The sequence below is a fragment of the Ammospiza caudacuta genome, chromosome 3 (genome assembly GCF_027887145.1).
Source record: "Ammospiza caudacuta isolate bAmmCau1 chromosome 3, bAmmCau1.pri, whole genome shotgun sequence".
NCBI classification, from domain to species: Eukaryota; Metazoa; Chordata; class Aves; order Passeriformes; family Passerellidae; genus Ammospiza; species Ammospiza caudacuta.
Window position 1 is genome coordinate 39,892,981 of NC_080595.1, and position 12,905 is coordinate 39,905,885.

At 38.8% G+C, this 12,905-nt stretch overlaps 1 protein-coding gene across 1 annotated transcript in view; it reads left to right on the plus strand.

The window, feature by feature from the left end:
- LTBP1 (latent transforming growth factor beta binding protein 1) overlaps window positions 1-12,905 on the plus strand; it is a 186,466-nt gene that overhangs the window by 44,666 nt on the left and 128,895 nt on the right. Inside the window, exon 4 of the mRNA XM_058802013.1 lies at window positions 2,533-2,708. Coding sequence (XP_058657996.1) covers window positions 2,533-2,708 — 176 coding nt within the window. The remainder of the gene's footprint in view (window positions 1-2,532; window positions 2,709-12,905) is intronic.

A 12,905-nucleotide genomic window follows, 5' to 3' on the forward strand; every position in this document is an offset into this window, starting at 1 on the left:
GGGGTCTGACCTGCTGGAAAGCAGCTCTGTGGAAAAGGACCTGGGGGTCCTGGTGGACAGCAAGCCATCCATGAGCCAGCAGTGAGCCCTTGTGGCCAGGAAGGCCAGTGGAATCCTGGGGTGCATTAGGAAGGGCACTGCCAGCAGGTCAAGGGAGCTGATCCTGCCCCTCTGCCCAGCCCTGGTGAGGCACAGCTGCAGTGCTGAGTCCAGTCCTGGCTCCTCAGGACAAGAGAAATATGGAGCTCTGGGAGTGGGTTTGAGCAGAGGGCAGCAAAGGTAATTAGGGGACTGCTAATCAGAGATCATTAGGAAGACCCTGTTTGAGCAGAGTTTGACCCCACCAGTGGTCCCTTGCAACCTTAACTATTCTGGGATTCTGTAATGCTTTACAACTGATTTTAACCTTAACAGAAAACACTCAGCCACTTAAATGGCAGCATCTGTATCTAGTATTTTGACCTCTGCTGTTAAGTCCTGCTTCTACATTCAGCATAGATACTCCTTTATATGCAAAACCAGAAATGTAAGTCCTTATGTGTAGGCATCAAATGGTGTCCATTAGAAAAAAACAAATGCAGGAGTGATTGCAGTGATTCTTCAAAGAAATTAAATTCATATGTAAGCAGTACTGAAGGCAACAACTTCAGCTTTATCTCAGGCTGAGGGTTTTTCGGTCATACTTCTTATCAGGCTGTGTTGGATTCCAAGCCTGACCTCCACTACCAGTGAAGGCTGTCTTTTGATCTTCTGGTAGGAACCCTAAAGACAACATAGAAAATACAGTATTTTTTCTCAGTCTGGCAAAAGGACTTGTACTGAATGTAATGAGACTGTGTAAGTACTGTATTAGAAACATTGACTTGGAGACAGCTGAGCAGTTATGTTTCTGTTCTACATAGGAGGCTTAGAATGTCACTATTAATGAACGCTCTTGTTAACTTGGATCAAGTCTGAGAAAAAGTTTGAGAAAAAGAGCATCTGTGTAGGACAAAACCCCATGGTTTGTTCTAACCACAGATCCATTGGCTACAGCAGTTACTAAGGATCTTGAATAACATGACCAAGGAGTTAGGCATTGCTTTGGAGATAGGGGCTGGCTCAGGCTCCACATGTCAGAAAACAATGCAGTAGTCATCTAAGTTCTTAGCTGAAACTCTGCAGTCTCACCTCTGTGGGGAAGTGCTGCTCAGCTGTCCTTTGTAATATAGGGTCCATGACTTATTCTCAGAGGACAGTTATTTACCCTGCAGAACTGTGGCTCTGAGGGATGATTGTTTCAAATCCCATAACTTTTTCCCCATTTTTCCATTTTTGAAGACCAAACTAGTTACATACTCTCAGCTGAGAATGCAGTAAAGGAGGCTTACAGCATTCCACTCTGTATGCCTTCAACATTTGAGCAAAGGATGATGTAGTCCTGATAGCCACTGTTATAAGTTAGTAATTGATTCTACTCTCCAAGGTGTGTGTGTCATTACAGTCTGATCTGCACTAGCTATGACTCTAGAAGGTGTGTTATTAGTAGGTTTGTTACTTGCTAGGTGGTGGGGTTCTTCAGCCTTGGGGCCCCAAAGCAGCTTGCAGTTTCATTGCATGTAGCTAAGAGCTGCCCAATCTGCTGCCTTATAAATTGCTGGAAGAGTGAAGGCCAGTTTGTTAGTGAAGAAATTATTCCTACTGCTGATGGTTGCTAAATAACCAAGGACTTTTTGATAGGGGGAGGAGGGAATTGTTGTTGAAAGTTGGTACGGCCTTGTGCAGTGAAAAGCTGAGGTCATAGGGAGGAATCTAAACATATGAGTCAGGATTAGCAGTGAGAGAATCCTGAGCTTGAAGGAATCTTCTTGTTTAACAGGAAGGAAAAATGGTTTTGTTGTTAAGGGAAGCTGTGTGGTTATGGGACATTTGTGGTTATGGGACATTTGTCAGAGATGTTCAATAGTGCAGGCAAAGAGAAAGTGGATGGGCAAAGTAATGTGACTCTGGGACACAAACCTTGTGATTAGATGAGAAACATCTGAAAAAGGAGAAGAGGAGCAGTGCTTTGCTCTTTTGCTAGAGGGATATGGTGAAAAAGGTAATGATTTCTGGGAACAGAAGGGGAAAGTCAGATGGGTTTAGGTTCTACTTTATATACCTTCTATGGAATGAGAATTGTAAAAAATGGAATAAGGTTTGAATGCATTATTGCTGCTCTGACCTGTCTGGAAAGCTCTGTGTTAACAAATTTGAGCTGCAACTCATTTTGATCAGGGCTTTTCCCTGTTCCTTCCTGTTTTCTGAACTGTCCATGATATTTCTCTTGCCATGTCAAAAAGAAAGTTATATAATCCCTGGAGTCTTTCTTTCTTAGGAGTTTGAGCTGACAAGACAATGATGGTGCTAAATCTAAGGTAGTAGATTTCCCAAACTGTATTTTGAGAATTTGAACTATAGTTGAATGTGTCTTCAATTTTTTTACAAGTAGTTTCTAAGTCTAATTTATTAATTCTTACATTGTTTTGTCTTTTCTATCTCTTTCAAAAACAGGATGATACCCCTTTCATCTCAGACATTAATGATGAATCTTCATCATGGCCAAACACAGGAATATGTGATTAAGCCCAAATACTATCCAGTAAAAAAAGTGATTTCAGGAGAGCAGTCCACTGAGGGCTCATTACCGCTAAGGCTGGGCCAGGATCAACCTGCATCCCCTTTGCGATGTGAGTACAAAAAGCATGTTCCCTTCTCTCCCCCACAAAGCCCCCACTCCCTGCTTTTTTAAAGATATTGAAATTTTCTGCAGTAACACTTGAAGACAGAGAAAGGTTAAAACAACTCTACGTGGGATTTCTTAGGTCAGCAAATGCTCCAATATTCTGCATTTTGTGCAGAAACAAAACAGATTTCCTGGATGAGAAAAACAATTGAATTTGTTTTGCTGTTGAAAATTTATCATGTTGTTTCTAGATAATAGTTTTTTCTTCAGAAAAGGGTGCTTTGTGAATGCTTTGCTAGAATAGGCACATCTATGAGTGTAGTCAGTGTCAGTATGATGGATACCTTTTTGGAAAGCTGGAGTTCAGGACTGTAGTCTCATTGGTGACTATTTTTCTCTATATTTAATTTATTACGTGTTTATGAACTTCTGCACAGTATGGAGCTGCCTGAGAGTTTCTGCTTCATATTTATAATAAAAAGATTGTGTAGGTGCCCAGCTTGTGGCCTTGGCTCATGCCCCATTGTGTGCAGAGCTTGAGGACAAGTTTTGGCTTAGAAGATTAAGAGCTTGATGAATTATGGGTTAGGTATTACAGAACGTCTGCTGGCTTGATTTGGAGAAAAGTTCCTGCAGCTGAATAATGGACTGATTAACATTGAGACCTTTAGGTACTTGCAGTCTCCTGACAGACTTCCTCTGCTGTAGCACAAAGAATTATGCTCTGCTGAGGTTTTAGGGAAGAGACTTTCCTTCTAAATCTTTACCTAGAATTCCTTTGTGTATATTTGCATTTCTGCATTGCTCATCTTTATGGTCTGTCCATTTACACTTCATTGCAACTCCCTGCTTCCTTTTCTTCAAGTGTAAGTTTGTTGATGGTAAATGAGACTATTGACTCTAATAGGAAGAGCAGTGGGCAGCTGGAGGTCTTTCAGTTAACATTTTCAGAGTGGTGAAGTATACTTCTTGCAAAGCACTATCTCCCTTTCTTAGAAGTTTCAGAAAAATTTATATTTTTTTAGTCACACTGTCAACATCAAGCAGTAGTCTCTTTTGTAAATATGATACTGCTTTTTTTCCAGTCAGCAGTTGTTTTCTTTCAAAAAAAAATTAATGGCCACTGGGATTGGATTGTGACCATCTGTCATGACTCTTACTAGTCAAAGAGTTTACAAATTCCAGGTTTTATAGTTCTCCACTACTTGGTGTGACTGTTCCAGGTTGGATTCTGACCAAAAAAAAAAAAAACCCATCTTTCCTTTTGGCTCCATTTTTCAGGCTGTTTAAGTCATTCTACCTTCAGTACACTCAGTGGTACTCACAAGTATCAAACTGCTGCTAAATGGATGGATTCTGTGAGTTGGTTTTTTCCTTCTATGGTAGCATAAGGAGAAGACTCTATAGCTGTAAGGTGAGGGAACCAGTGCTTCTAGCTCTTTCTAGCTTATTTGAGTCCCACTGTTACTTACAGTGCTCTGAGGGACATGACTAGGAGAAGGAAAACCAGGAGCTGAAGCCTGGACTGGTTTTTATCAAATTCTAAGCCCCTTATTGAGCAGTGCCTTAGTAAAACACTCTACCCTTATTGAAAAGCTTGTGAGTCCTAAAACAGCCAGAGGACAAGTAGTAAAAGAGTTTCTATGGCCTGATAAGGTCAGCCATGACTTAAGTGTTGACTCAGAGGTAAAATGCAAGCTATTTGGATGGTGTCAAAATTTGTGATTCTGAGCTCTCTGTCAGCCTAAAAACCAGTCTCATTACCTGTTTCACCTGTTTTCTAGATCTGTGAGGTGAGAGATGGTGGCAGCAACTTCTGATGGATGAGTTCAGATATCTGCTAGTACAGAGTGCAGTTTGAGCTGTATAGTGTTGGAGTCTAGGATGATGTCCCGATAGCTTGAACAGGAGACCTAGAACTTGGCCTGCCATATCTGTTTGGGTTTTCTGGTTTTTGGAGGTACTGGGAGGAACTTGAAGATTAGAAGACTGCTTGTTTTCATGAAAATTGAGTTCTAAATTTCAGCTGTCAGTATTTTAATGTTAGAGATGTTTGAATTAACTACGGTGAGGTAAGATTAGGATCTGAAACTTCATGTCAGGTGTCCTGTGATAACCATGAATATGCAGTTCTTAGTCCTGTTTTGACTAGAGATGAACTGTGTGGATTAGTTCATGCTTGTGGTTGATGGTCATTGTCTAGCTAATGTATGAGTGTGGCTGATGATCTCATGGTGTTTTGTAATTGCTCTTAAATGTATAATCTTTTTTAATGGGGCAGGCACTTACTTAATTGACCAGAGGAATTGGTAATGGCCATATGGAGATACTTGAAAAGGAAGAGGGGGAAAAGGTAATAATTTTATTAAAAAGCAGAGGCCAGAAAGTTAGTACTAAATGCTTCACAGCTTTTTTTTTTTTTTTATGGTAACATTAAATAAAATTTCTTTAGAGATGAGAAGAGTAGCTAGGTAATACCTGGTAGCATTGCCCAAGAGTTCATAGCTATCAATAAACATGGAGTGCAAAGCTACTCATTCTGTTGGGTTTTTATGAGCATTTCTATGCATTTTACTTCAAAATATTAACACTGTGCCAGAGACTGGCAATTGTGAAAAATGTACTCCATAGAGTCAACTTTCTTCTCTAGCTGTAGCTGCTGTTGGTTTTGCTTTTTCTGGACTTCTATAGATTGTTTCAATCCAGTGATATAAAATGGATAGTCTTGAACCTGGAACAAATGTCAGTCTTTTGTTACCTTTAGGGACGAGTCTGTCCTGCTAGAAACAAATGAGATGAGGGGTACTGGTACACTGGGAAGAAAACTGCCAAACATGACCAGGTGCTTCTGAGCATCTTCTTATTTAGAGGGAATCAGTCATGTTTAAATGTCCCATCACAGCGTTGTCAGATGAGCTTTTGGATGTACTGGGGTAAAAAACATTAAAGTTAAATCACATTAAACATTTTTCAATTAAAATTCATTCAAGATGCCTTCTGGAATTTTTGCTCTGGTGCATTTGTAAGCAGTTTCGCTTCTGAAAATGCTCAGAACATGCAGTATAGTACGCTTATTAAAAACAGTAAATAGTTTATTCTTTTGGCTTTTAAGCTGAATTTTACTGTAAGATTATGTATCACATCAACAGAGCTTGAAAATTCAGCAAGCCACTGGGGTTGCAATTTTAGCATTTAAAGTCACCCTGGGATGTGAAATTGAGTTACCTGCTAGTAGCAGGTAGCATTTCTACTGTCAAGCATTTTGAACTTCTCTCCTGTGGGATACAAACTCTGAGTAATACTCAAGGGATGTATTATTTAAAAGTACTGTCACACTTCTCCTGTAATCTGCCTAAATATTTGGAACCTCAGAGTGAAAAATTCTCTAGCAGTAGCAATGGCAGCAGCACAGAAATTTCAGCCATAGAATTCTATTTTCAACCTGGGAGTCCATGAAACAGTAGGAAATTTTTTTTTATTTTTAGTAATTCAGGTACATCTACCTCAGACAGTTCCCACTAGTTCCTTAATGACACTGTTAAATAGTAACCACTACTCATCTGAGCATGAATCCTCTAAATATCAGTGCTTGTATCCCTGGATTGATAAATGCAGTAATGCCGAAAATTTGTTAAAGGAATGTTGTGTGATTTCTGTTGGCCTAAAATGTATATGATAGTGAACAAATTCTAAATGTAGTTTTTTTGGAATTCCTTTCAACTTGGCTATTGTAAGAACTGCTTATTGCAGCAGGAAGAGGCTAGGAAGTTTTCAGTTTCACTCTGTCCACTTCTGGTTTCTATATGGATCTTCAGAAAATGCATTTAAATACACATTTTATTTTCCAGCCTGAGATGTCTGTGGGCTAAAGTTTAGTGGCACTGTGCATTTTGCCCATTGAGCTGAAAATAGTGAAATTTCTGCTTCTGAAATAAATTGTTTGGTGTTGCCTGCATGTGGAAGACAATTTTGTGCACCCTCTCACCAGGGTACAGTTCCTCATAAGCACAATGAAGATGCCACTACTTCCCTGTTCTAGAGACACATTGAGAAAATGTATTAATTAGTGACTGAGGCAACCACAGAATGCACTGAGAGCAGAAGAAAAACTCAAGAGTACTTTACCTACAACTGGAATTGTATTATGTGAAGTAAATCAGGCATGTGTTTGTATAATGAAGTTATCCCAAGGAAGAAAAGAGGATAAGAAAGAAAACGAGACTAATGTCTCTAGGAAGACAATGTGAGAAGTATGTGATTTTGCAATTGAAGTTACATGTTAAGTTGCTAAAATTAAGTACTATGGAAAACTACTTTCTTCTAGCTAGATTGGGTTGTTTTGGTCTTCACCAAAATTCTTTATAAAATTCATTAAAGAGAACTTGTCTCTACTTTAGGTGGTAAATGAAAACGTCTTGGATTTAAGTAGTAAAGGTTACATAAGGTTTAGTGAACTTGGGCTTGCAGCACCCTACTGTGTCTTAGTTGTATGTATTGTGGCTGGAATTTGGACAAATATGCCTGTATGGCTTTGGGACTCTTAGGATCTGCTCATGGTTCCGTGGACAACTCTTAAATTCTTGTGTAAGGATGAAGCTGAAACAATATGAAAGTTGTGTAACTCCTCTGACAGTGGCTATATTATATTACATCATATTTTACATAAGTTTATACACATGAAATAAGCTTAATGTGGAAGAAAATGTCCCAGCACTTATAGTTGTGATGGGCTGAACAGAATACCCTGTTCCAAATTTGGCATAACAAGAGCTTTCCTCTGTTGGCAGCACAATACATTGGTAACCTAGTGAAGCTCCTCTGTAAGTTTATATGTAATTACATGTACTGCCTTCACTGATGACTTCAGAGACTGATTTGAGCAAATCCCAGTTGTCACTTTGAAATTCCAATTAAAACTATTTTTGTGGAACTTCACCATTCTGGCTTCATTAAGTGACACTTACTTCATAGTAATTGTATTTCCCTGCCAGGCAGTATGGGTAAACAGCTGCAAAAGGCATAAATATTTTATTGCTTTAAAAAGTGCACACAGAGGTATGATATGTGTTGCATATAAATACATCTGTATGATTTGACATTCTACCCAAGTTCAGACTTGGGAGGAAAAACTCCCTCTGATCTTCACTGGGTCAGATACTATTTCCACCATTCTTGTTACTGCTTTGTGGAGCTGCTCTTCATGAACAGCAAAGTAATTCTCTCTCTGGCTTGTCTTAACTAGATCATTGCATTGTGTTCCTTGTAACTTGTGCCTGTCAATGTATTTATGGATATTAGAGTTAAACAGTGGTAATGTTCCCAACTAGAGGTTTTGGGAAATTTGGAGATGAGGGAGGATCTCAAGGCTACACTCTGAACAAGATACATCCAGCAGAATGAGGTGAGGGAAACCAGAATGAACGCTTAGAAGACTAACATTAAGGAATAACTGAGTGATTACAACATAGTCTGTTTGGAGGGAATGTAGAGTCAAATTTGCTTCAGTCACTCATGGCAACTGACATTCATGTATTGCTCCTAAAATTGTACATATTCAGTTGCAAGGGAATGGGGCAAGTGTATAAATGTTGGGGACTTTTTGTTTCATTTTCTCAAATGCATGTGTGTACAAAGTTGGTGCTCTCATTTCAGAGCAGAAGGGATTTTTAAGAGACAAGCTAAAAACTTTAAGATAAAATTTTGTTCCTGTCAGCATCAGGGTCAAAGAGCACTGAGGCTTTTCAAAGAAAAATTTTAGTGTGAAGCATTCTCTTCCTCACTGCTATTTCAGAGCATTATTCTTCCTGCTATTGAACAGTATGGTGATTTGTAACAGCCAGTTAAAGTTTACTTTTGATTCCAGCAAGTCTTGGAAACAATAGGCTAAATTCTAGGTATAAATTGAGTTATGTAGATTCAGATTAATTCAGCTAACTGTAGCAAACCAAGCAGCACATTTACATTGCTTTTGCTTCAAAAAATAGAGTGACAAATTCTGAAAAAATAACTAACAAATGAATGCAGTTTATTTAGCAATTATAAAAGACCGTGGAGTTCTTTGAAAACCTTGGAGACAGAATAGCTCTGTATGAATACAAGCTATTTCACTCAGTATACTGTTGCTGTAGGCATTCTAACAATTCTCTTGCTAAGCTGTCTTCATGATTGTTTGTGTGTCTATAAAGGCTCACAGTTGAGGAGGCCAGAAAATCAGCAGCCCCCCCAAACGTACTGTATTTTTCTCTCTGGACTCTCAAAAGATTTTATGGCCCTGAGCTCACTAGGAAATAAATGTCTGCCTGACAGGCAAAGGCTGCTGGTGCTTTTATAGAAACTATTTTAAATGTTGCATTCACCCAAAAATGAATTCCCATCTCTATGCTTTAAAATACAGAGATTGATATACAGCAGAATGAAGAAGGATGTTGGAAAAACATGGTGATCTGGCAAACAGAATTAAAATCAGTTCAAAGCGTGTAATTGCTGAGGGAAAACACAGACTGAGACCAATGCATCTCAGCTTCTGAGATCAAAGAGTATTGGCTCCAAAAGCAAAAATTTCTCAAGGAGATAAGAGGAGGCTTTCCAGAAAATTCTGTAGGGGAAAGTCTTTATGATGTTTAGAAAATATTAGTTTAGGTGGATATAGAGACCTATTGAACCCACACAATTAAACATTAAAAGTCCCTTAGCCTGGCTCCTGGCTAACTCCAGAGTTACTGTAATACAAGTCTTTGGTATCAAGAATGGATTCTGATTGCTTCAAGTAGCTGAGTCTGGTTTTCTTCAAAGGAGATGTGAAAGTGCTTTTCTGTCAGTCCATTGCCTATGCTAGAAGGAATGAAAAAATGTTGACAAAAAAATTACTGTACAAATGTTCATACCCTGTGAAGCTGCAATTTCAGAATCAGTGACATCCTTATGTCTGTTGTCATTTTTTCCCCTGTTCAGAAAATTAGGGGGAAAAAAAGATCTTGGCTTCATGTACTGCTGAGGGAGAAGATTTTTAATGGTGATTCAGCATGCAGAGGCAGCTGTATTCATTAATAACTTAATTCCATGATGTCCTGTCCTTTGTCACTGTTTACAGTTTGTTGACTTCCCTAGTGCTTTTTGTTTCCCTTCAGGAAATGAAATGTCAAGTGGATATACTTTAGTAAGGTAATATTAATTTAATTTGTATTCCCTATTCTTCCTAGAAATTATGAACATTGACTCTTGCAATTTAGACTTTTTTCTCATTTGAGGGAATTGTGTATGTTGGGAGGGGGAAACTCTATCTCAAGAATTTATTTTCTTGACAAGTTATTTATTTTCTTGAGAAGTGCTCTTCCAGCTTGAGACTTGTAATACTATTGTCTAATATTTGTATTATTGTTGTGAAAGAAGCCTAAATAATAACCTTAGGCAAAAGGCATAATTTGAGATGAGTACATAATTTCAGGTGGCAGTGAGTCTCATTCTCAGTGTCTAAGACCAAATTCAGACCACCTTGTGAAAGAGTCCTGTTGATAAAGTGGACAATGGCATAGTATTTAGCTGGGAATATTAAGTTTGTGTGTAAAGATGCTGACTTCATTATCAGAGTATGCATTGCAGCTTCATCAGTGGAAAATTGCTTGTGGTGGGCTGTAAAGTTACTGCTGCTTTGTTACAGCCGAGATGAGGATTGTAACCCTAACTCTGTGCCTTAGATGATGTCTGTGGCTAAATGTGGCTTTTGGGCCTTTGTTACTCAAGTGAAAGCCTTTTGGGTCCAGGTATGCTTAAGTACCTAAGAAGCTGGATAATTTGAATGGAAGCTTAAAAAGGCTTGTTCACCTGAATGCTGTGCTTACAGCTGGAGTAGTATCCAGCCCCAAACCTGAAGCACTGATATGAACTCAAGCGTGAGTCTCTTGAAGAGCTTGAAGTTCTGTTTCAGCACAAGTACTGCACTCTGGGAAAGACAGGCCATCTGGGTGCTAATATTTTGTGTAATTCATATTTGAAATTGCAGCTGAAGCACTTGACTGCCTGCCTATCCTTAGAAGTACACTCAGCTGAGCTCTCCTGTGGGATTATGTTCCTCAAGGACTGCTAGAGCAGTCATAGTGATATTTCGAATCCAGCTGTAGTGAAGTCACAGAGTTCTTCAAAGACAAGTGTCTGAGCCCTCAACTAAGCAGTCTTGAACTAAGCCTTAGGTCATCAGCCTTTACTTCTGAATGGGTTGGGCACAGTCCTGTTCAATGTTCTGCTTGCTCCATGCAATCAGTTTCTCTCATCCCTTGGAAAAGAGACCTAGGACTGGTAAGTGGTGTAACTCGAGGCTAAAATTTAGCTCTTTACCATCATAACCATTTGTGGATCTAGTTTAAATATAATTGATTTAAACAAAATAAATGCAGCACAGATTAAAAGAATTATTGGCCAATAAGTTTATTGAATTGAGTTGAAGCCATTCCATCAGACATCAAACCACACTGCATGCTCTATTTGGGTTGGTACCTTTTTCTGGATCACTCTCAACTGTGAGAATGGAAATTATAGTCATGTATCTCATTACCAGGGAGAATGGCTGTAGTTAAGGATAGGATGTTCATTGCCTGAGGATTGTATATAAAGAATCCTTGTAGTGGTCGAAAAGACAAGGAAGACAAAAGGCGATTGATAAAACCAGCTGGCAGGGACCTCAGATTTCAAATCTATGCGTGATTTGTACATTATGGGTTTCCAGAGGACAAAATTGAATGTAATGTCTGTGAATTCCTCTCTTGCTCTAAAAGGCTGTGTCAGTGACAGAATTTATCAGCAAAGGGCTTGTGGCATGTAAACACAATTGGGTCTTTCTAAACAATCTCAGCACTTGTGCCTGCATATGCTCCTTTGGTACTTTTAAGTGAAGCCATCCATACAAAACTCAAAAAATCTGTGTTGCAGATAGTGGAGATCTTTTTGGAATTTGTCAAAATTAATAGAGGAAACCTACTTAAACAAAACAAGTGTTGCTGTAGTAAATGACTTCAAACAGTACACTGTTCACACTCTTATTTTAAACTGAGATTAAGATAATTGAAGAGTGAGTTATTTGCCTCTCCTAGAATACACTACTAAAAATTTTAAAATGTTTTGGAGGGTGGTGGAGGTGGTTATGAGGAAGATAGTGGAATTCTCTGTTCTATTCCTTGACAGGGAGCAAGGAAGAGATTATCACAGGGATACAGTCAGGAAGGGGAAAAGACTTTCCCGGTTATTTTCTTTTCAATTACCTTCTTCCTTCCTGGAAGCTTCCTACCTGATGCTTCCTGGAAGCATCAAAGTTTCTTTTGAAATTATTTCTTTTCCTGTTTGTCAAGCATGCTGAAGAAGCAAGCAGGGCTTAAAAAGAGGGTAGAGAAACAAGGGTGAGACAGAAGCGGGAAGTCTGAGAGCTCAGTTCTGACTGCAGGGAGAAGTTTGTGGTAGGAGCTTCTGAGTGAGACAGAAGGAAGAAGTGAAGGTGTAGAGGCATGGCTAATCAGAAATAGGTATCTAGAGAAGTGTGTGTAACAGCAACAATGGCAATAAGAATGGCAACAAAAATATCAGTGCATCTCTCTCTTCAGTTACTGTCATATTAAATAGCTGGATCATGTTTTGCTTTTTTTTGGAAGCCTTCCAGTTTGCATCAAGACAATAGAACTGAGTACTTGAAAAGTGATGAAATATCAAAGGTTAAGTTGTATTAACTAGTGAAATACATGAATAACGTAATACAAATGCAGCAAAAATATGAAGTACAGAAATAACAAAAAGTAGGAATGCTAAACTAATTACATTTCAATATAATGTGTTCCTACAGCTGTCTAGACATGTTAAATCAAGTACAGCTTGCCACGCTGTTATCTTGTTCAAAATGTTTGACTGGGTGGATGTGCACACATACACCTCACCTCATGCAGAACTGGGGGTGTACTCTTAAGCATTAGAGAAGTCATTGGATCTTGGATTAAATAAATCTGAATCATCTTATTTTTAATTTCACTGACATGTCTAATTTCTCCCAATGCTTGTGAAAAGGGAACTGGCTGTGAGGTGAAAAGGGAACTGGCTGTGAGGTGACCTAGGGAACACTAACCAAGTTTCTGCAAAGAGCAAAGGTAGGCATTGTATATTGAAGCCAAAAATCAAATTACTCAACAGCTGTATCTTGCCTTTATTTAATCCATGTAGTTTTCAG